This window comes from Bos indicus x Bos taurus, chromosome 13 (assembly GCF_003369695.1).
Source record: "Bos indicus x Bos taurus breed Angus x Brahman F1 hybrid chromosome 13, Bos_hybrid_MaternalHap_v2.0, whole genome shotgun sequence".
NCBI lineage: Eukaryota > Metazoa > Chordata > Mammalia > Artiodactyla > Bovidae > Bos > Bos indicus x Bos taurus.
Window position 1 is genome coordinate 24,477,320 of NC_040088.1, and position 24,509 is coordinate 24,501,828.

Consider the following 24,509-nt stretch of genomic DNA (forward strand, 5'->3'; position numbering starts at 1 on the left):
CTGAGCCAACAGGGAAGCTCACTGACTACTAGCTATTCCATTTACAGATGGAGAAAGATGACTGGAGGCTACAAACTTGACCACTGAGCCTTTGCCGAGCGCAAGTGGCTGGAAAAGCAGAAAGGAGAGGTTGCCCAGGCACGGACACAGACCACTTCTGGGGCCTCCAGAAGTTGGAGGGATCCATGGAGGCTCGAAGGGGAGATCCTTACAAGAGGCGGGCCAGGTGGGCAAGGGTGTGGATGTTGGACTCTGGGAAGTGATTTGAGGACCAGGGATGAGCCAGTGCATCAGGCCATGGCTGGCAGGTCCCAGTGGCCTGAGCAGAAATGGCACGCCCAGCCCAGAAGAGCCCAGGAGCAGACAAGAAGCACAAGATGGGCCTCCCAGGAGAGGAGGGAGCACAGCTCAACTGCAGAGAGTAGTGGCATTTTGGTTTTCTTGTGGCTTCTTTGTTTTCCAGGCCTACAGCTATTGGGTGCCCTTCAGAGTCCCAGAGCATTAAGAATGCTCCTCCTTCATTGTGCAAAACACATTAATTCCAGCCACTCCTCTTGATGGACCAAGGCCTAAGTGACCAGTGAGAACACAGTTAATGTTTGTGACATCTCCTTACCCCAATTTCCCAAGGCCACCCCAGCTGCCATTGTCCACCAGCCCTGGAAGGACCCACCCCAGCCTCTCAGTCATCAAGGCCTCTTCCTTGGTTCTCTCGCTCTGGCTTCTGAACAAACAGGATGTGAAGCAATCGCAAGGACAAAGGCACCTGGGAGCCAGCTGTGCCTCGGGTGGACTGCTCGCCAACCTCAGCTTGACGGGGCTTAGTCTCCTCGGCCTCCGTGGGCGATTGGCTCACTCCTGGGGCTGTCCCCAGCTGCTGCGGCCGGCGCCACACTTGCACAGCATATGCCCTCAATCCTTTAAGTGCCTCGCAATCCCATTTGATCCCATCTGGGATGATCAAGAATAGGGATATGTACTCTTGCGGCCCTGGAGAGAAACCCGAGGCCCTCTATGTACATAGAAGTCCAGCACGAGCCCGAGTCTGCCTCCAGAAGGCAGAGGTGGGTGGGTGGGAGAAGAAGGGGCCCTTCTGTTCTTGGAGCTCTGGGGCAGTCAGGAAGCTGGAGGTCCCCTACGAGAGAGTATGAGAGGGGAACTGAGACCCTCAGATTATATTCTTGGGTCAGGGAGCCAGGGCCGAACAGTGCTGCCCTCCCGAGCCATCAGTGATTTCTTAAGCAGACAAGGGAAAGAAGGAGGATCCTGTAAGTTAGGACAAGAGGTTGGAACAGATGTCTTGGGAACAAAAAAGTAGGTGCTTCTGTGTCTGCAAAGATGTAAAAGTCTCCAGCCCAAATCAGTATTCACTTCGCCGTTGCTTGGCGATGGGAGGCAGTATCAGGAATGCCATGTGCAGGAACCCCCCCAAGCTGTCCTCAGGATGGAAGAAGCCTTGTCTTGTTCAAGCTGGAGCAGAGTCTGCAATAGCCCCCTGGCCCATCAGAGCTCTACACAGATGTTTGTTGAGTGAATAAATGTGCTTTCAACATAGGCCAAAAGGCCCTTGATGGTAGGAAGCTGGTTCTGACCACCAGGTGCTGGGGCTCAGAGGGTTCATCATCACTCCCAGGCTGGCATGCAGGCCCCGGGCTGACTTGACCATCAGGCCCTGTGGTCAGGCCCACGGTATTTTTAGGGGCCCAGGAAAACATCCTAACGTCTCTTAAAATCAGAACACAAAACATGGGGTTTTTAGGGCTGGACACAGTGTTTTCATTTTTAATCCAGCTAGGATTATATTCATCGTTATACCCAGATGGTTATAAACATAATTTTTAATATTTTTGCATGGAGGGAGGACCCCTGGCCACTTCAGTGACACTGGCTCCTCTAGTTAGTCCTGTGGGAAACCCACTGTCTTCTGAGTCCTTTTTCAAACTCTCTTCTCAGGAAAGGGGATTTGGAGAGAACAGCCAGGCAGAAACCAAGACGCTTTAGGGTCCTGGGTTCTGTCTGGATGGCCGGCTGTGCACCCAGCAGGAGCTTGTTAATGACACACTGCCCCCAGGTGTGGCTGCTGGTGACGTCACTCCGCGGACAGGGTGCTGGCCCAGGGCTCAGCATTTTACATGAATTCACTCTTTTCTTCCTCCTAGCCATAATCATGCCCAAGGAACAAGGGACATGGATGGATGGCATCAGGAGGTTGGACTGAATCCCAAAATCACATGAGGCCTCCCTGTGGAGCACCAGGCTCCTGGGCCCTGGAGTGAATGTAGTAGCCGCAGGCCTAAACCCCCTCTGTTCCTGCATGAGACTCCCTGGTCCAGGCAGGCTGTGAGGGTTCAGCTCTCAGCAGCACCTCCGGATAGCCCCCTTGCCAGCTGGCAGGCCCTCCACACTAGTGTCAGGGTCTCCTCTGCTCAGGGGGCCTCTTCTCCCCTCTCTCACCACCCCTGGAGGGTGGGGGACCTGCCCAGCCTTTGTGGCTGGGGCGGGGGAGGGGCTTCCTGTCCTCATCTGTGCAAGGAGGGACAGCAGACACCAGCCCTCCTTCCTGCAGCATCCCATCCTCGGAGACGAGATGAGGCTCCCCACTTGGTTCCTGATGAGCCCCAGGTGCCCGAGGGGTTTATGGGCTTCTCCCACAGGGGCTTGCTGGCTGGCGGAGGCCCCAGCTGTGCACACTCTCCGACAGGAGGGCTGCAGCTGGACGAAGAGGAAACAGATACACGCTTCCTGGGTGGTCTCAGGCGGCATTTGGAGACCCGGGCTCACCTCACCTCGCACCAAACATCAGGAAAGGAGGTCTGTAACCCCTGTACTTCACAAGGATGAAAGTGAGCTCACCGTAAGACGCTGCACGCCTAGCCCAGGGCCCCATCCCCTCTCCTCCCAGATGGGGCAATGGGAGTTGGGCACGGGTGCCACGCCCTGGAACTCGTCCCCTCCAGGTGCTGTCCAAGGCAGCGACCCTCACTGAGTTCATATTACAGCTAGTGGTCCCAGGGCAGGGACCAGGCTGTTTCCACAGGCCATGCAGGGCTGGCCACAGTATCTGCCCACTAATCTGCCCATCACATGGCATCACCCCAGCATTCATGGACTCCCCAGCAGGCCCCGCTGATCTTTCACCTGTGTAGGCATCCAACATGAAAAGGTTGGAACTCACGTTTAGATGTGGCCAGCCTGAGCACCATCTTATAAACAGCGTACCCCAAAACACGGGGCATGACTTCACCAGAATCTTATCACTGGGCCAGATTCCAAGTTACTGAGGAGCTTGTGAGAAAAGGCAGATTCCTGGGCCCATCTTCGGGGACTCGCCATCAGAGGGTCTGGAGGTGGAGCCTGGGAATCTGTATGTTCAATGTGCCTGCCACCCTGAGGATTCTGATGCAGAAGGAACCCCGTGGAGGAAAAGTTTCCCAGCCAGGAGCCTGTGGTCTCAGAAATGCTGGGCCCTCTCGCTTCGTATCTCATCCCCCCGTCAAAGATCCAAAAACTCACATGCCCAGCTGCCCACTGAATATTCTGCCCCTCCCAGATGGTGTGGGTGGGTGGGCCTTCCCTGACTCGGGCAACCAGACCAAACTTGCTGCCTCAGCGTGCACAGCACCTGGACAAGTCAGGTCCCAGGGCGGCAGCATCCATGCCCGGCCCCAGGGCCCCATTAGGAGGGGAGGAGGTGAGGCACCAAGTCAGGGGCCCAGCATCGGACCCTTACCCTAACTCTAGACAGCATCCTGCGGCCACTAGGCTATACTCCTCCTGCATGGAGGCAGCTGATGGAATATAGAGACTCAACACCCCTCAGGGGCCTCAGTTCCCTCGCCTGTCCCATGGAGATGTTAATAATAGCATCCACCCAAGTGGTAATGGTGAGGATTATAGGAGACAATGGCAGAAAGCACTTACTTTGTGCTTAGCAGCTACCACATGTTAAGCAATTAAGCTTTTCACTGGCATGAGCTCATCTAATCCTTCACAACCACCCTGAGAGGTGGAAGCTATTATTAACCCCATTTTCCAGATTAGGGACATTAAGTGACTCACCCTGGGTCATGTGGCTAGAAACAGCAGAGCTGGGACTCAAACCTGGGGAGTTAGCCAGCTCCTGAGCCCAGGCTCTAACCATCGGGCTACGACACCTCAATAAATGCCAAGCCTCAGCAAAAGGTGGGGGACAAAGACCCTGGGTGTGGGGGAGAAAGGGGTTGGCAGGCTTGACACTGGGTTGAGTGTCACTTAAGAGAAAAACCAAACCTAAGCCATCCTGAGCCAGAAGGGTAGGCAGGACAGAGGAGCACCAGACCCACTGAGGTCAAGTTAGCAGGTCAAACCCATATCCACAAGTTCAGGGAAAAGGTCACTCTGAAGAAAGCAATCAAGTCTCCCTCAGCCTCATTTGTGCCCCATACCCAATATGTTCCACAGGGACTTTTAAGAACAAAGAAGAACTGAATGAACCTATTGCCAAATAAGTTTGGAATTCGGCTATGCAGTTGACCCTATCAGGAGATTCACAATGGACATTGGCAAAATAAAGGCTCTGATAAGTCCTGCAGTGAAACCTGCTTAGTTCATCCAGCCTAGCCTTTCTTGCACATAACTGATCATGATTCCTCACAGAACACAGTTTAAGAAATTCTGGTAGTGGCAAACTCCTTCTATAAACAGCATTTCTGCAAATAATATTTCCAGATTTCTGGGCCATAGCGTTACTGTCACAACTACTCAACTCTGTTGTTACAGCACAAAAGCAGGCTCGGGTGATGGCATAAACCAGTTAGTATGACTGTGGAATACGAAAACTTTATTTATGGACACCAAAATGTAGATCCCATATAATTTTATGTCACAAAATAGTCTTTTAAAAATTTTTCTCAGCCATTTAAAAATTTGAAAACTATTCTTAGCTCACAGGCACCCCAAAACAGCTTGGAGGCTGAATTTGGTCCACCATGCATAGCTTGAAAATCAGGTATAGAACAACAGGAAACTACAGTACCTCCTAGGACCCCACTATAAAGTGTTAGGGGCACGGAAAGGGGAAGGAAAGTTTGGGGTGGGAGGGAAGCTTGGGGAAACCGTCAGTAGGAAGAAGACTAGACTGGAAAGAAGACAAATGTGGCCCTAAACTCTGTGACCATTCTCATATAGCATGTGGCCATAGACAGATAAGTCTAGAGAAAAAATTATAAAATGTATCTATGCTGTCTAAATCTACTTGGCAAAACCCAGCATTAACCACAGTAAAAGAAAAACTAAAAACTGGAACAATATTTACAGCTCAATCACAAAGGACCAAATGTCCCTAAAATGTAAAGCAGAAAAAGCCCAACACCCTCTGCAAGCAATGGACAGAGGAGACAGACAAGGAGGAAATGGCAAATTCAGAGGAAGGGCTCAGCCTCGCTCAGAGGAGAGAAGAGCAAGGCAAAACTATGAGATCCCACGTGTCATCTATCGGATTAGCCAAGACAGGTAAGTTTGAAAGCTGATGAAGAATACGCCTGCCACTGCGGGAGATGCATGTTTGATCCCTGGGTCAGGAAGATCCCCTGGAGGAGGAAACACCACACCAGTATTCTTGCCTGGAAAATTCCAAGGGCAGAGGAGCCTGGCAGGCTACAGTCCATGGGGCCACACCGAGTTGGATACGACTGAATGACTGAGCATCTTCCTTCCAACAAAGAAGGGGCACCGGTGCCCTCGTACAAATGGAATGACCTCTCAGGAGGGCAAACTGACAATACTGATCAAAACTACAAACAGACAATGTCACTTTTGGGAACTGTGCCTAGAGTCACACTCACTCAAGGGTCCAAGGACGTACGCACTGCAGCCCTGTTGGTAAGAGTGAAAGACGGGAAACTCTAGACATTCATCACAGGGGGACTGGATGAGTCACTTTTGGTGGTAGTAACAACTTCTAGGACATGTGTATTACGAGCCAAGTCCTCTTCTCAGCCCTTGCTACTCAAAGCACAGTCTGGGGACCAGCAGCTTCTGCATCACTTGGGGGGGTGTTTGGACCACAGCCTCCTCTTTGCCCCAGACCTGCTGAATCAGAATCTGCATTTTCACAAGAAGCCCAGGGGATTCCTGTGTGCCTCAGGATATGACTTTTATTTTTTAATTTTTTCTGGTATTTTCTTTTTTTAATATAAATTTATTTATTTTAATTGGAGGTTAATTACTTTACAATATTGTATTGGTTTTGCCATACATCAACATGAATCTGCCACGGATGTACATGTGTTCCCCATCCTGAACCCTCCTCCCTCCTCCCTCCCCGTACATCCCTCTGGGTCGTCCCAGTGCACCAGCCCCAAGCATCCAGTATCGTGCATCAAACCTGGACTGGTGATTTGTTTTATATATGATATTATACATGTTTCAATGCCATTCTCCCAAATCTCCCCACCCTCTTCCTCTCCCACAGAGTCCAAAAGACTGTTCTATACATCTGTGTCTCTTTTCCTGTCTCACATACAAGGTTATCATTACCATCTTTCTAAATTCCATATATCAGCATTATTATACTGTATTGGTGTTTTTCTTTCTGGCTTACTTCACTCTGTATAATAGGCTCCAGTTTCATCCACCTCATTAGAACTGATTCAAATGTTTTCTTTTTAATGGCTGAGTAATACTCCATTGTGTATATGTACCACTGCTTTCTTATCCATTCATCTGCTGATGGACATCTAGGTTGCTTCCATGTCCTGGCTATTATAAACAGTGCTGCGATGAACATTGGGCTACACGTGTCTCTTTCAATTCTGGTTTCCTTGGTATGTATGCCCAGCAGTGGGATTTCTGGGTCATAAGGCAGTTCTATTTCCAGTTTTTTAAGGAATATCTACACTGTTCTCCATAGTGGCTGTACTAGTTTGCATGGGACCTAATTAAAATTAAAAGCTTCTGCACAACAAAGGAAACTATAAGCAAGGTGAAAAGACAGCCTTCAGAATGGGAGAAAATAATAGCAAATGAAGCAATTTACAAACAACTAATCTCAAAAATGTACAAGCAACTCCTGCAGCTCAATTCCAGAAAAATAAATGACCCAATCAAAAAATGGGCCAAATAACTAAATATACATTTCTCCAAAGAAGACATACAGATGGCTAACAAACACATGAAAAGATGCTCAACATCACTCATTATCAGAGAAATGCAAATCAAAACCACAATGAGGTACCATTTCATGCCAGTCAGAATGGCTGCGATCCAAAAGTCTACAAGCAGTAAATGCTGGAGAGGGTGTGGAGAAAAGGGAACCCTCTTACACTGTTGGTGGGAATGCAAACTAGTACCGGACATGATTTTTTAAAGTCTTCTGTATTAACTCACTCAACCTCAGAACAACCCAATGGCTCAGGCCCTCTCATTACCTGAGTGTTGGAGATGAGGAACGGAGGCTCTGGGACATGAGGGAAATTGTCCAGTCACACAGTGAGAGAGCAGTAGGGCTGCATTCACTCCACATGCACACATACACACAAGAGCCTTTACAGAACGGGAAGCACTTTAACGGCGGAAAAAGACCAGCCTCCGAGATACATTGTCAGGTGAAAAAAGCAAGGTGAAGGACACTGTGTAGACTATGCCAGTATTTGTGGGGGGAGGAAAAAGCAGACTCTATACATTTAATAGCTTAGATGCCCAGAAGGCATCCTTGAAGAGAAAGTAACTCAGTCGTGTCCAACTCCTTGCGACCCCATGGACTATACAGTCCACGGAATTCTCCAGGCCAGAATACTGGAGTGGGTAGCCTTTCCCTTCTCCAGGGGATCTTCCCAACCCAGGGATCGAACCCAGGTCTCCCGCATTGCAGCTGAGTCACAAGGGAAGTACCCAATAACTCAGACGTAGCTGCCTCTGGGGCGTGGAACGCAGCAGCTGGAGGAAGGACGTCAGAGGGAAACTATTCAGTGTTGCACACATCTGGAACTTAAATTTGGAGCCTAGAACATGTATTGTTAATACCTATACTACAATATGGGCTTCCCTAGTGTCTCAGACAGTAAAGAATCCGCCTGCAATGCAGGAGACCCAGGTTCGATTCCTGGGTTGGGAAGATCCTCTGGAGAAGGAAATGGCAACCCACTCCAGCATTCTTGCCTGGAGAATCCCATGGACAGAGGAGCCTGGTGGGCTACAGTCCATGGGGGTCACAAAAGAGTTGGACACAGCTGAGTTACTAACACAACATAACACGCTAAAATATAAATTTTTAAAAACTGGTATAAGAAAGATGTTGCACATCCTAAAACCACCCCCACTTCATAAGAAATAGACTTTGCGGAAGGAGAAACTGGCACAGCCAGGCCCACCCTACTGCTCCACTTGCCTTCTTGTCTGCCCTTCTCAGAAAACATGGCCGTGGCATGTGGGAGAGATGCTGGGGGTGGGGGGGTGGGGACAAACAGTAGCTTCTCCAAGTATTCGGGAGTCGACACTACATTCAGTCTCTTGGAAGGGGGTTCATGCCTCACACCAGTGCAATGTCCTTCACTGGGGTGATTTTGCCCTGCAGCGGACATCTGACAATGTCTAGAGACATTTTTGGTGTCACAAGTGGGAGAGGCGATTGGCTTCAAGTGGGGAGAGGCCAGGGAAACCATGAAACATCCTACAAAGCCCAAGACACCCCAGGATGTCCTGTGTCCTGAGTTTGAGGGGCCTGCGTCAGCACGGCTCAGATGTTGCATGTGCGAGCATCACTAGGGGCTCAGCTGAAGTGCAGGTTCAGATAGGGCAGGCCTGGGATGGGCCAGAGAGTCTGCATTTCTAACGGCGGGGGCCACCTGTGCTGCTTTGGAACCACACTTGGAGCAATGAGGCCTTACCCAACCCAGCTCTGGCCAACAGTATAAATGCCATATGAAAAAGGGGTAGAGACTGCTTTCATTTGGATTAGAATGCTCGATAGGAAGTGCTGATGGGGAAGGGAGCAGAGGAAACCTGGTCCTAATAGACATGAGTTGAGCTCCCCCCAGAGTCTACAGTTGCGGGCTGCATCAGCATGAGCTGGGGTGCTGGCTGGGGACTTACCGTCCAGAGTCTCCACCGACAACTGCAGGCCCAGGTTGTGCCGCGGGTTGACCACCCAGTGGTTGCTGGTGGCTGTGATATCAAAAACGAGCCAGCCCTCCTCTGAGGCCCAGAGGGTGCGGCTGTCGAGCAGGAACAGGTCGGACTCCCTGCAAGAGAGGAGAGAGACACAGGCTCCAGGTCAGCAGGTCGTGGCTCGGTCACCCCCGTCAGCCAGTCAGCCACTGGTGCATGGCAGAACTTTGTGAGTGGGGGAGCTGGCAGGAGGTCCGCCAGCCCGTCCCCCAACAAAGTGCGTTCATCAGACCAAGATCCAGCCGTGGAGACCCCTGATGGGAGACAGAGTGCAGAACGGGGGTAAAGAGATACACACAGGAGACAAGGAGCTGCTACGAGACAGACGTGCCCTTCAGATTTGTTGGGGGTGACAAAGGATGAGATGGTTGGATGGCATCACTGACTCAATGGACATGGGTTTGAGCAAGCTCCGGGAGATGGTGAAAGACAGGGAAGCCTGGTATGCTGCAGTCCATGGGGTTGCAGAGAGTCAGACACGACTGACTGAATGAACAACAACAACAATGTTGAGGGGATACTAGTGGGACAGAGCACAGGAAGGCAGGAATCCCACCATCTCCATGAGGCTAGAAGTCTCAGGGAACAGAAGTTCACCCTTGTTCACTTATTCACCACTTGCCAGGCACTGTCCCAAGAGCTCTACACACATTGTCTCATTCAGTTCTTACAACACTAAATTGTGGGGGTATTTCCATCTCTGATGGATCCACGATAAAACCATGACTTGCCCAAGGTCACTTAGCCAGGAAGATGCTAGACTGGGGCTTCAGCCTGGCATCTGAGCACCAGTGCAGAGATGCTCCTTATTTCCATACTATATAATTTCTTCATGAGGCCACCAAGCATTAGGAAGTGGACCCCCAGCAAACATCATTAGTAGAGGGAGTACTTTAATTCTCTTTCTCAGATTTGTAATAGAAAATGGTTAAAACCACAAATAACCTTGTAAGGATGGAGGGTGAATGGATGAAGATGGATGGATGGATGGATGGATGGATGGAAGATGGATGGAAGGATGGATGGATGGTGAATGATGGATGAATGGAAGAAAGATGGATGGATGGATGAATGGATTTTTACACTCCTAGATAGTAGAATTCTAGTATATGCTGCTGCTGCTAAGTCACTTCAGTCGTGTCCGACTCTGTGTGACCCTGTAGACGGCAGCCCACCAGACTCCTCCATCCCTGGGATTCTCCAGGCAAGAACACTGGAGTGGGTTGCCATTTCCTTCTCCAGTGCATGAAAGTGAAAAGTGAAAGTGAAAGTGAAGTTGTGTCCGACCCTCAGCGACCCCATGGACTGCAGCCTACCAGGCTCCTCCATCCATGGGATTCTCCAGGCAAGAGTACTGGAGTGGGTTGCCATTGCCTTCTCACAATTCTAGTATATAAGATATCATAATGTCTCTTTTGGAACTTTTAATGATAAGAATTCGAAACAAAAATTTTGAGTCCTTTGACAGCCAGTTAGTATATTTTAGCTCCTATACTGTACCAGGCAGTGGGTACAGTGATGAACAACATCCAACCAGTTCCTGCTCCAAGGTATTGACAATCTTTTTCATGCTGGGGGGAATCTAATTTTCCTGGGAAATTACATGGCTCAGTCGGTAAAGAATCTGCCTGCAATGGAGGAGACCCAGGTTCAATCCCTGGGTCAGGAAGATTCCCCGGAGAATGAAATGGCAACCCACTCCAGTATTCTTGCCTGGGAAATGCCATGGACACAGGAGCCTGGCAGGCTACCATCCACGGGGTCGCAAAGAGTCAGACATGACTGAGCAACTGAACCACCACCACCATGCATGTGATTGAGATAAGACTTCTGAGCTTACGGACAACAAGCGGAGCCACAATACAAGACGGTGCCTTGTCTCTTAGCCAACCAAACCACAGTCTCTTGTGACTGTAGGACACTCACTGCCTCTGTAATACAGAGAGATCAGAGGAGCAAGCAAGACCTTTTAGAGCCACAGAACATTTTGAGGATGCTGTTCAACTTTCACGGCCAAACTGAATTAAGATAAGGAGACAATCTTCCGTGACCCATTTACTTCTCTTTTTTCCCGGGGCCCTTTCAGATGTAGCTTCAAAAAACTGACTTGGAGAAGGATGTTCACACAGATCCCAAATGAGAATATCCACTCTCTTCATCTCCAATTTGCCTTGATGGCTTTCCTAGCTATGGAGAGTTACCAAGACTGTCAACGAACCAGTTTGCTGCTCTCAACAATTAACAGATGAGAGAAGAAACACACTCCGAAACAATCCCCTCACTCGCTCAGGCTCCCAGGGCCCCAGCAGGAAACCGCCACACTGCAGCACAGAAGTCATCAACCTGGGTGGCGACTCTGCCAGAAAATTGTTATTTGCAGGAAAATGTGACCAGATATCCGGATAGGCCCTGATGGACAGTAAAACAATGAATAGTAACTCAGGGAACAGAATCAGGCCTTTGGAGAGAGAACGCTTTGCCAAACGATACTAAACATTCTTTTATTACAGCCGGGACACCGAGGGCCAGATGTTACAGGCGAGCATTGACTCATTGTGAATCAACGTGCATGTGAGTGCAGTCTCCCTCCCCTGAGTCCTGGTTCGCAGTGTGTTCCAGCCTTGCTGAGAAGAGCCAAGCCTTCATGGAAGGCATTGGGACAGGACAGCCCTGTCGAGGTGGGGGAGTGGGATGCTCACACAGGCTCCGCTTTAAGACGTAGGGCTCAGCCCCAGGTTGGTCCCATGAACGGGACAGGCGGGAAATTACTCAGCAGCCATGTCCAGACAGACGGCTGGGAAAGTGCGAATTTCTCGACACCACCTGGAGCATCTCATTAGAAATCAATGGTTCTTACACCAGGAGGAACGAACAAGCCCTTTATGATATGTGTATTCACCACGAACACACCAACCTTCCTGACTCAGCCCAGGTGACAGCAGAAGCTGGACACGTCAGGGTGGGGACCCCGTGTGTGCCAAGTCACTTCAGTCATGTCCAACACTTTGCGACCCTGTAGATGGTAGCCCATCAGGCTCCTCTGTCCATGGAATTCTCCAAGCAAGAATACTGGAGTGGGTTGCCATGCCCTTCTCCAAGAGATCTTCCCAACACAAGGGCTGAATCCATGTCTTTCACAGCTCCTCAACTGGCAGATTCTTTGCCACTAATGCCACCTGGGCTTCAGGGAACCTAAATGCCCTCTCTCCCCTTTGCCACTGCTGAGAATCTAGGTGCTTTCTGTGTACCAGCTCCCTGATCTCCAACAATCAGGTTACTGTTCCCATTTTATACACAAGTAGAGTGAGGTTTCGGAGAAGGTAACTGCACCCCACTCCAGTACTCTTGCCTGGAAAATCCCATGGACAGAGGAGTCTGGTAGGCTGCAGTCCATGGGGTCGCTAAGAGTCGGACATGACTGAGCAACTTCCCTTTCACTTTTCACTTTCATGCATTGGAGCAGGAAATGGCAGCCCACTCCAGTGTTCTTGCCTGGAGAATCCCAGGGACAGGGAAGCCTGGTGGGCTTCCGTCTGTGAGGTCGCACAGAGTCAGACACGACTGAAGCGACTTAGCAGCAGCAGCAGAGTGAGGTTTAGAGAGGGGAGGACAAAAGTCCACATTGATAAACCTTGAAAGTGAGAGAACCAGGACACAGTGCTGGAAGCGTGACCTGAGGACTTGGGCACTTGAGCCCCATCACCTCCTTAACGCACCCTCTCACCAAGGGGCAAGAGATCAGAAGCGTGTTCAGTCCTGCACGATGCATGTTATTGTCACAACATTGTGGGGAGCAGAGAAAATATTAGAGAAGGGGCGTGGGATGAAGTCCAGGCAGCAGGGAAGGAAGAAAGCAAGTAGGGCAAGCCAGCTGATTGCACAGCCTCAGTTTCCTTCTCTGTAAAATGGCCAGAATGTCCTCTCCTGCAGCAGGTGAGGGAGCTGAGGGAAGACTACTCTAAGGATAAACTCCCAAGGCTCTTGGAGCATTTCTATAGTTACTCCAAGTCATGCCAGTGTTGGTGCACAGTCCCTGCTAGACAGCAAGAAATTCTAGGATGGGGACTTTATCCTGGTCCCAGTCCTTATGTGATTTCCTAAGATCCCCAGAACAATAGACCACATGTCCACTCAAACAACGATCACCTTTGACACCAACATTCATCAAAGTGTATCAGGATGTTCACAGTCATGCATTGTCTGCAAACATGACATCAACAATTCCTCCTCCCCCTCCCCACAAGCAGCGCTCTCATAAATCAGGAAGTCTGCTCGCACCTCTCACATCTGCAGTGACCATCTGACTCGCTGCAGACCAGTGGGAAGGAGGCCCTGCCATGTCCAGGGCAAGAATGCAACAGGCTTCTTGGATCTGCTCTGCTGCCCACTGGACTGGCAACCCTGACTCCTCTACTGCAGAGAAGGCACGGAAGGGGAACAGGGCAGCAGCTGTGGAGGAGGAGGGTCTATGAGGGGAGAAAGAGACAGAAACCAAATCAGCCCTCATGGGAGGTGCATCTAGGGTGTTCCGGCCCCAGCCGAGCTCCCAGCTTCACTGGGGACTACAACAGACGCTACCAATAGTAGAAAAACTGCCCGGCTGAGCCCTGCCCAAATTCCTGGGCAATTAAACATTGTTGTTCTAGCCACCGCGTTGTGGGTGGCTTGTTCACCACAGAGGTAGAACCCAAACAACAGTCACACTGTTCAGAACAGAAAAATGGACAACTAACCTTAATCTATTGAGAGGGACAGACGAGTGAAAACAGAGAGCACACCCCACTGCTTCACAGCTCCATCAAAGCATGTACTTGTTGACAACGGGGATATATGGTATTAAGTAAGAAGGTGTCATAAACAGGATGTGTAATTTGCAAATTTCTGGGGAAATACAATATGCTAACATTGGTTAAGAAAAAAGAAATAGAAAATTTGAGTCAAGTTACTAAATATGTACTAGTGAATTGAGATAGGAGTAAAACACCTTCCCCAATCCACACCCAGATGCTTTGATACTGTATTTTTACCAAATTCACCAAATTATTAAGAGAAAATTGCTTCTTATAAAAACTGGTCAAGAAAACACAAGAGGCAAATTGAGAAGCTATATTGTAAAGCTAGCATGATTCCAAAGGTGGAGAAGGCCAATTTGAATAGACATTTCTTTAAAGATACACAAATGGCCAGGGAACACACAGACAGAGGGTCAACATCATTAGCCACTGCTGTTGTTGTTTAGTCACTAAGTCCTGTCCAGCTCTTTGCAACCTCATGGGCTGTAGCCCCCCAGGTTCCTCTGTCCAAGAATTCTCCAGGCAAGAACACTGGAGTGGGTTGCCATTTCCTACTCCAGGGAATCTTCCTGACCCAGGGATCGAACTAGCATCACCTGTGTCTCCTGCATTGGCAGGCGAATTCTTTACTACTGAACCACCAGGGAAGCCCCTTAAACAGCACAACTCTGAATATACTAAAAACTAATGAATAATACGTTTTACGAGGTTGACTGGATGATGGTATGTGAATTATATCTCAGTGAAGCCATATTTTAAAAAGGGAATAAAGCCAACCTAAGTTCAAAATATAGAGCACAGTGTCACGATGCTAACAACTTTTTCTAAGCTGGCACACCTACACGTGGGGAACCTAAACACAAATACTCCGGAGCTGCAGCAACAGTTCCTTCTGAAGGGTGTTTCTCTCCGCTACACACACATCAACGTTGGCTCAAGTCACCAAGCACCATCTGTTTCTCAAAGAAGTGAGACAGTACGAGTTTGCGTATTTCCATGTTTTACTGGGTCAGTGGAGCAAACCCCGGCACGGTGGCTGGCCTGGCTTCACCTCCTCTTTGGTGTGGGGACAGTTCTGCCCACTCCTCCAGGCTCATAGGGGCAGCCGGGCTGGTGAACTAATTTAACCTTCCAATGAAAGAAACACCAGAAGACCCCAAAAGCAGATTTCTCCCCTCCTGAAACCCAGGCTCCCCCAAATCCTTGCTCTGTGTGAGACACAAACCACCAGTGATCCCAACTCTGTGGCGGGGAGGGCTGTCAATATTTAACCACCGGCCTGGGGACAGAGTGGGCTTCCCTGGTGGCTCAGATGGCAAAGAGTCTGATTGTCATACAGGAGATCTGAGTTCGATTCCCGGGTCAGGAAGATCCCCTGGAGAAGAGAATGGCAATCCACTCCAGTATTCTTGCCTGGAGAATTCCATGGACAGAGGAGCCTCGTGGGCTATGGTCCCTGGGGTGGTAAAGAGTCTGAAACAACTGCGTACCTAACACTTTCACTTTTCACTGGGGTCAGAGTACTGCTGGGGCTTGCAGGCTCCCCCTCCCAGGGACACCCAGGAGAGTACCTGAAATCTAACCCACAGCGGGAAGCAGGAGGAAGCCCATGCCATCACCTGACCCAGTTTCCAGCATCTCAACCCACCTCCCTCTGGAAAGTCCTACTATGACAGAAAAGTGGATATTTTAAAATCTCCAGCGTGGGAAGGTGGAAAGTCCTTTTCTTTCCGCCCCTTCCCTGCCTTTTTTTTTTTCCTGCCCTGTGGTTCCTTAGAGACTATTTAGAGACTGTGATCTCAAGGAGGGCCTTTGCCCACGACCCATTCCTGGAGCAGTAGAGCCCCACGCAGGATGCAAGATGCCAACCACTCCACCCAGGGCCTCGGAGAAATCATTAACACTTTGCACACACTTAGCTCCTGGGAACACAAGCCTGAAACTGGCAGGATGGGAAGCCTGAGGATTCCTCTGGCCCCTGGGCTCTGCGGGGAGGAGCGAGAGCTATGGTCCAGGGGCTGTGAGTGCATCTCACCTGAGGACAAGTAAACCCTGAGGAAGGACCCTCAGGGTGAGCAAGACAAAGGAAAGCATCAGATTCGAGGGGTGAGGCTGTCCAGGGAGGTCATTCCTTGAAAAGTGTCTCCTGAGGGAGGCCAGAAAGGTGAGCAGGGCTGATGAAGCTCAGGGAAGGAAGCGTGTTCCAACAGAGGGAACAGAATGTGCAAAATCTCATGAGAGAGGCAACCGTGGAGGGGCTGTGGGAGCTCGGTGAGCACAGGGGCGGGTGGTGGCACGAACCTGCAGGGCAGCCTCCAGCCACGGGAAGGTTCCGATGCTGGGAGAGCTGGGCGGCTGGCAAGTTTTAAGCAGGGAATGTAAATAATTGGCTTTGGGTAGACTCTCCATAGGGCTTCCCAGGTGGCTCAGTGGTAAAGAATCCACCTGCCGATGCAGGAAACTCAGCTTTGATCCTTGGGTTGGGAAGATCCCCACTCCAGTATTCTTGTCTGGAGAACCCCAAGGACAGAGGAGCCTGGCAGGCTACAGTCCATAGGGTTCACAAAGAGTCAGACATGGCTGAGCACTAAGCACAGCACACAGACTCTCCCTCAGCCCTGCTCTGACCCTCACCCTCACCCTATGGCTCTTTGGGAAACTGCAGGGCTGGACATTTTACTTTTAAAACCCTACATGTTGTAAACGGTTTCTGGGCCTCGTGAACACTCCTCAGAAGGCAGTAAGTGATGGAGAGGCCAGAGCTTTCCCAGACTAATTCGATGTCACGGAGGGGGAGCAGGCGATGGCGCTGCTAAGGATGAGTCAGGCTGGGAAGGCAGCAGCCCCGCCACCATGCACCTGGAGTCTGCCGGCAAACATCAGCCCTGCAGGGAAGAGCGGAAGGAGATCAAAGGAGCCCACAGAGGAAGTGGGGCGTGGCTGCCCTGAGGCTCTCGGTCCTGGGAGTGCCCCTCTGGGCAGGGGAGGACCCAGCCCAGATCCCAGCACCCCACTGGGCTTCAGGGAATGCCCCATCTCTCTTCCAAGTCACCCAGACAGTCCCTGGTGACCCCAGGACGGGAAGATGAAGTCAGGGAGGTCTAAGGCTTTTTTTAAACATTTTTTTTTCTTAAGGCTGCGCCTATCCAGGAAGCCTAAAATTAAGTCATTTGGGGGAGAAAGGTGGAAAAATACACACACTAAAGCACAATATCCTCCCACAGCCAGAACACGAGTCACCAGCCCACAGCTTCGCCACCCCCAGGACTGTCTGTCTATCTGTCTCTGTCTCCCTCCTCTCTTCCCTTCCCCATCCACCTACCAGGGCATTCACAGGAGGGTCAAGGACACTCCTTCCCAGAGCCCAAGAGGCCTATGTTATCAAAGTCAGGACACAGATCAGCAGCCATTAAGGTCTGGGTCTCCGTTGCCCCGTGTGCAAGAGGAAGGGTTGCAGTTTGCCAAACTCTCAGAAACAGTCTCCCACAAATAAAGTATTAAGAGAGGAAAATGAACAGGTTGAAGACCACAAAGTTCTGTATTCAAATAAGACCAGAAAGCACCAAGAACAAGCACCAGAAGGCACTAAGAGATTTCACGATGCACATCAGCTCTTGAGAGGTTCTGAGAGATCCTGGACTATAAAGAAACTATATATAGTTCTTTGGACTATAAAGAAAGCTGAGCACTGAAGAATTGATGGTTTTGAACTGTGGTGTTGGAGGAGACTCTTGAGAGTCCCTTGGACTGCAAGGAGATCAAACCAGTCCATCCTAAAGGAAACCAGTCCTGAACATTCATTGGAAGGACTGATGCTGAAGCTGAAACTCCAATACTTTGGCGACCTGATGGGAAGAACTGAGTCATTGGAAAAGACCCTGATGCTGGGAAAGATTGAAGGTGGGAGGAGAAGGGGATGACAGAGGATGAGATGGTTGGATGGCATCATCAACTCAATGAACATGAGTTTGAAAAAGCTCTGGGATTTGGTGATGGACAGGGCACACTACAGTCCATGGGGTGGCAAAGAGTTGGACATGACTGAGTGACTGAACTGAGAGATCCTGCTGCAAAGCACTGTCTCCTCTGGCCATGAAGAGTGATTACAGAGGCTCTGAACTTATGTACACATGCAGATCATGGGGGCCGGCAGTGGAGAGCGATGAGGACTGGAACTAAAAATGGGATGCAGCTACCAGCTGGAGAAAACAGCCAGGAGGTCTAAGTGGAGCTCAAGATTCTCCCCAGGGTAGATCATACTCTGAGGAGGTCAGGGATGTAGAATTGTGAAGTAAGGCTTTGGGTCCTAGGAAAGTTGAAATCAAATCACAGCAGAGTGATCTTGGGAAGGCTCTTCTGTTTGGAAAGTGGAGATAGCAATGAGCACTATTCTAAGGATGCATTAACTGAGTTCAGTTGAGATGCCTGCATGGAGCTGAAGGCTCAAGGCTCCAGGATACAGCAGGGCTCACTCACAACCACATCGTTCTGCCCCTCTGAGAGGCAGCAGTCTTAGAACAGGCCTGGCATGGAAATGGCCCATTGAACCCCATGATACCTAAGAGGCAAGTCCTGTTGTCCCTTTCACAGGAAGGAGAGTGAGGTTCAGGGGAGCTTACAGAGCTCCTGGGGTGGAGGGAGAGCAGCCACCTAGAGGAAGCTCAGCATCTTCTTTCCACCCTTCTGGCCCCTCCCTGCTTCCGTCCCCAGCAGCCCTGCTGGGCCTTCAGAACCTCCATTCTGAACAGATCACCGCCCTGCTCTAAGCCCTTTATTAGCTCTTAGAATAAGAAAGCCAAATTCCCCAGTGTTTCATAAAAAGAGAGGCTGTAACTGCTGGTCCAAACTCGGAAACACTGGGGAGAAAAAGGAGGCACTGTTAACTCCAGGTGGGCACAGGGGGGCATTTTATCACCCTTCCTATAGGCTCTGGGGGGGTCTGGTCCCCCTCCCTCTCCAACACCTCTTGCCACCCCACTGTTCTTCTGTCTGCCCCCCAGGGCTCCAGCCACCCCAGCCTCCTTTCAAGCTTTCATCTGGGCCAGATTCCGCCCACTCCAGGCCATGGTCCATGCTGTTCCCACTGCCTGGAACACTGTTCCCTGTCCTTTTTCCCCTGTCACACCTGGACACCGTGCAACCCCCCAGGGAAGCCCCTGCCTGATGGGCGCACCCTCTTCCAGCCTCACGGCCTCTCCTTTGCGGCACTCAGGTTGGAGCTGAAATGTGCTTGTATGGTTCTCAGGTTTTCCTCTCACCCCAACACACTGTAAGCTCCTCGGCGGCAGGAACCAGTCCTGCTTTGCTTACCTCTGTTGGAGTCCCAGGATCTAGCAACCAACACAGCACACAGTAGGTTTCAAAGACCTTTGAATGAAGGTGCTGCTAACTGGAGTTTCGTTTCAGGCAAGGAGGTTTTCTGGTGTCACTTTCTGTAGTTTTATGTTACTCAAAAAAAGGAAGAGTGAGTGTTCTTTCTAACGATTCAAGTGCCTCTGGGCTTCTCTGGTGGCAAAGCGGTAAAGAATCTGCCTGCAGTGAAGGAGACATGGGTTTGATTCCTGGGTCGGGAAGATCCCCTGAAGGAGGAAATGGCAACTCACTCCAGTATTCTTGTGTCGGAAATTCCATGGACAGAGGAGCCTGGTGGGCTACAGTCCGTGGGGTCGCAAAGAGTCAGACACGACTGAGCAACTGAGCGCACACCCACACAGGTGCCTCCAGAGACGGATTTACCTCCACCTCCCTGGGCCTCGGGCCACCATCCACTCCATACCCACTGGGAGTCTTCTTCCAGCTCAGGGGCACCAGGCTGCCTGGTAACACAGGCTGGTCCGTGCCCAGGCACCTCCACGTCCCCCACCTTGCACAGGGCCTGCCTGGGTAGTCACAGGGTGGCCAAATCACCCCCAGCCCATCCCAGTTGGAGGCTGCCTGGCCGCCTAGGCTTCACCTCCTCCACTTCTGTGTCCTCAGCCCTCGGTCAAGATAAGCTCCTTGATCTGAATGTTGTCAGGAGAAACCCAGAGGACATAGACAGGCAGGGGACCTCGACTAGAAAGAAAGTCAACCTCCAGTTTACTTTGGGACCCAACTCTTGTTCCTGCTTACTTTAGATTCCAGGGTTTGGGCCACAGAATTCCCAGAAAACTGGTGGTCTGGAATTCTGTTCACCCTGGGTATGGTCCCTACAGAAACCAAACACTGAGAAGTGAGCCATGCTGGGTATTTCAGAGCTCAGAGGTGAGACATAAAGGCCCCTGGGTGCTCCCAGAACAACCAGGCCTTGTGGGGCACGTTGTGGAGCTCTGAGATGGGAAATCCCACGCGCCAGGCAGCTGCCTGCGTCTGGCAACCGGGGGCGGGTGGGCGAGACGCCGAGCATGGGAGACTCATCTTTCGAGACTTTCCCCAGTTGCTCCATTTCCTCCAGCCTCCAGCTCCAGCCCGAAATAGCACAAGGTAAATTCAGCCTCCTTCACGCACACACTCAAGGAATAAACAAACACACTCATGTTGGGTCATCTTTCCTACCTATTTTTTCCCCCCCAAAAAAAAGAACCACAGGCTGTTTTAAGATTCCAAACCCAGACGCAAAAAAAGTTAAGTGAAGCTGGGAAAAAGGAAATGAACTCAGCAATGGAGTTTGCAGACAGAGCAAGTGTTGTGAGGACCACAGTCCAGGTTTTCAAAAACAAAGACCAGATCACGATGCAGAGCAGGGAGGGGTGCTGAGAGGTGACAGGGAGCGGGCAGGCTGAGGACACACCCCTGTGCCAGGCATCACATGTGCCTTATGCCACTGTACCCCTGCCAGCCCTACCAGGTGGGCACACTTGTCCTCTGTTATATTTTGTCCCTCCCCTAGGAGAAGATAAACGGTAAAGTGTCTGCCTGCAATGGGGGAGATCCGGGTTCGATCCCTGGTCAGGAAGATCCCCTGGAGAAGGAAATGGCAACCCACTCCAGTATGCTTGTCTGGAAAATCCCATGGACAGAGGAGCCTGGTAGGCTATAATCTGTGGGGTCACAAAGAGTCAGACACGACTGAGTGACTTCACTTTCTTCTTTCAGGAGAAGATCCTGAGTCAAAGGCTTGAATGCAAGTGGTTTGTCTGAGAAGTGACCCCAGGAACCACCAGGAAGGGGGTGGGAAGTAAGGCAGGGATGGAAAGAGGTCAAAACATGAAGCTGTGGGCATCTGGGGCTCACATCCGCCAGGCGCCCCCGGACGCTGTCTGAACACAGCTCTGCGTGGTACTTCCTGGGGCATGAGGAGGCTGGAGTCAACATCCACTTGCCGTTGCCCACCTGCGATGGAAGGATGCTCCGGGGGCTTGACTCTGCAGTGGGTTGCCTGCATCCGGGGGTCAGAGAAAGCCCCGGGGCAGGAGAGGGCGGTGCCGAGCAGAAGCATCTAGACTGTGGCTCCAGCCAGCCATCACAGGGAGGAGGCCTTGTCCCAGGTCACCGCTGGCGAGGTCAACACAGCAGGAGTGCCCATCCTGGGCAGCCAGGGACTCCATTCCCGTGATGATCTATAGGGGGCGCCTGTGGGCGTGGGACCTTGGAGAGAAGACCCAGGGATGAAGGGGAAGCTGGTGGGTGGTCCCTCTTACAGGAATCAAGACTACAGACCTCATGGATTCTTCTCCTAGGAAGAAGGAGGGATGTGCTGCGAGCCCTGCACGTGTGAAAGTCACTCAGTCATGTCCGACTCTTTGTGACCCCATGGACTGTACAGTCCATGAAATTCTCCAGGCCAGAATACTGCAGTGGGTAGCCTTTCCCTTCTCCAGGGTATCTTCCCAACCCAGGGATCAAACCCAGGTCTCCCACATTGCAGACAGATTCTTTACCAGCTGAGCTACAAGGGGAAGCCCAAGAATACTGGAGTGGGTAGCCTTTCCCTTCTCCAGGAGATCTTCCCAACCCAGGAATTGCACCGGGGTCTCCTGCATGGCAGGTAGATTCTTTACCAGCTGAGCTGTGAGGGAAGCCCACCCTGCATGTGTAACGCTGGGAGACGTTCTCCAGGGGCTCTGCTGGAAGACGCTCTCCAAGGAGACACTCCATTCTTCTTCCTTCGACAAGGACTGGCTTCTCTGGGAGCTGTTCCTTCGAATGCTTGTCCCACCTGAAAACCTGACTCACAAACCACCCCGCACCCCTGTTCCCCTGGCCTGTGGACCCAACCCTGGAGCCAAAGGTTGAGCCCAAATCCCTCACCCACAGCATTAAGGGGAAATGAGACATCTGCTTTCGGACCCAAGTGTCATCTTTAAAAGTCCCTAACTAGGCTCTGAGGAAGAGCCCCCAAAATTTAAAGTCCTACCCGCTTAAAGGCTCTCACCATCTAGTTTTCACTCAAGAAGAGGAACCACAGGATGTGTGTCAGGCACCAGGGGTGCAATGGTCGAAGGCCCCAGAGGCCACAGGCTGAGGACCTGGTGATCTTGACCACCTGCGTGCAGATTTGGAGGATGCGGGTGTCGAGTTGGATTTTGAAAGAGGTCAGGTTGAGACAGATGAGCAACAGTAGCAGAGGATTATGACTAAGTGCTCTGTCTAAAGCTGGTTGATTGTCATTGTCACCAGGAAAAAGCAAGGTATAAGAAACCCACAGGCAAGAGGTGCCCAAGGAGATGTGACGACCAAATGTCATGTAATGTCGTAGAGCGGAAGAAGGACACTGAGAAAAAAACAAGAAAACCTGGGTCAATTATTGACTTCAGTTCATAATAATAATGCGTCAACATTGGTTCCTTAAATATAGCAAATGCACCAAACTCATGAATGTCATTGGGCTTCCCAGGTGGCTCAATGGTAAAGAATACATCTGCCAGTGCAGGAGAGACAAGAAGACACAGGATCAGTCCTTGGATGGGGAAGATCCCCTGAAGGAGGACATGGCAACCCACTCCAGTATTCTTGACTGGGAAATTCAGGACAAAGGAGCCTGTCAGGCTACAGTCCCCCGGGTCACAAAGAGTCACACATGACTGAAGCAACTTAGCACACATGCGTACATATGGGGGATCTTAGCTCCCTGACCAGGGATCGAACCATACCCCTGCAGTGGAGGGCAAAGTCTTAACCACTGGACCACCAGGGAAGATCCACTCCTCCAATTGCCCCCAAATGCCCAAAGACCTGGGCACTATCGAGGGAAAAGAAGAAAATGGTGCTGTTGCAGGCTGGCAATTGGAAGACAAAGGAGGAGCCAATGTTTGGAAGCATGCTGAGCATTTACCCAAGTGCCAACTTCCACCCTGAACTTGAAATAACCAAGGGCTTCCTTAGTCATGGTTGACTCCTTTAAAACATCCCCTTCCTGGTGAGCCTGCATTTCCCATCCTTACTGAGTTCACATCTGAACAGGCACTTTTCTTCCCAGCTACAGATGACTGCTCATGACCAAATTGAAAAATATTAATTCTCTCTGTCTCCTGCCAAAAAGGCTAAAGCAATTACAGGCCCTGATATGAAACACAGATGTTAATACATTTGGAAAAACAGACTCCTATGGACGAGCAGAGGTCCAAGTATGAAGTGCTTTTGGAATTAAAGCACCGGGATCAAGTTATACAGCCAGCCCCCAATACTGAAGCCCATTCTTCCAAAATTCATTCCAGCATAGGGAACCCGGGGCCAGGGCATACAGGCTGACATGTCCCCTACTTGCAAACAAGAACCAACCCACCCTTGGGTACCCACTGGCACACAAACTCAAAATAATATAATTATAATCATCAGAGGGAAACTTCCCTGGGATCGAAAAGTATTATAATTATGGGCAATTTTCACTTTTTGGAAATTGGGCTCAGATGCTGAAGAAAGATTGCAAGAGAGGTGTTCTCGGGTTTCAGTTCTGGAAGAGAGAACACATTGGAAGGTTTGCGAGGATGGACGGGCCCAAGGCTGGATGCTCGGGAAGTGAGAGAGGGGCACCGGCAGGTACCTGTTTCACATAGCCTTGTGCCAGCCGCTACGTCTGGTGCTAAGACTCCTCGTGAAAGACGCTGCTACCGTCAGTCCATTCAGGAAGCCCACGGCTAGGAGGCTAGATCCCTCTAGCTCCATTCATGCTTATGTGTCTCGCTGAGCACCTACTGTATGCCAGGTTCCAGGCACACAAGATGGAACAGTGAGCAAAGCGCACCAGACGCCTGTCCTCATGGAGAGTTCGTCCCTGGCTCTGCTTCTGGGTCACCATGATGGTCTCCACACTCCCACTCAGATCTTCGCTGATGAGGCTCATGGGGGCTCACGAGCCACTCGAGTCCATGTGGATCCCAAGCCCTTGGTCTTTACTGACTGTCCACACAGCATTTCTGAGACAAGCAGGGCAGCTCTTCTGTCTTCTCAACCTCAGTTCCCTTGTGCAGAAAATGTTTCCCTCCCATTACCCAATTCCTAGGATTGCCATGAAGAGAAAGGGGATGTGTGTATCCACCAGCCAAGGAGGAAAAACAGATATGATCGGGGACAGATACAAACGTCCTTTCCTTAACCCCTAACCCGCTACTGTGCCTCAGTTCCCTTGCCTGCAAAATGGGGTGAATGGTGGTA

General features: G+C 50.8%; 1 protein-coding gene across 1 annotated transcript in view; it reads right to left on the bottom strand.

The window, feature by feature from the left end:
• The window catches only part of BMP7 (bone morphogenetic protein 7), an 86,949-nt gene that overhangs the window by 20,168 nt on the left and 42,272 nt on the right, over positions 1-24,509 (bottom strand). Inside the window, exon 3 of the mRNA XM_027558980.1 lies at positions 9,070-9,218. Coding sequence (XP_027414781.1) covers positions 9,070-9,218 — 149 coding nt within the window. The remainder of the gene's footprint in view (positions 1-9,069; positions 9,219-24,509) is intronic.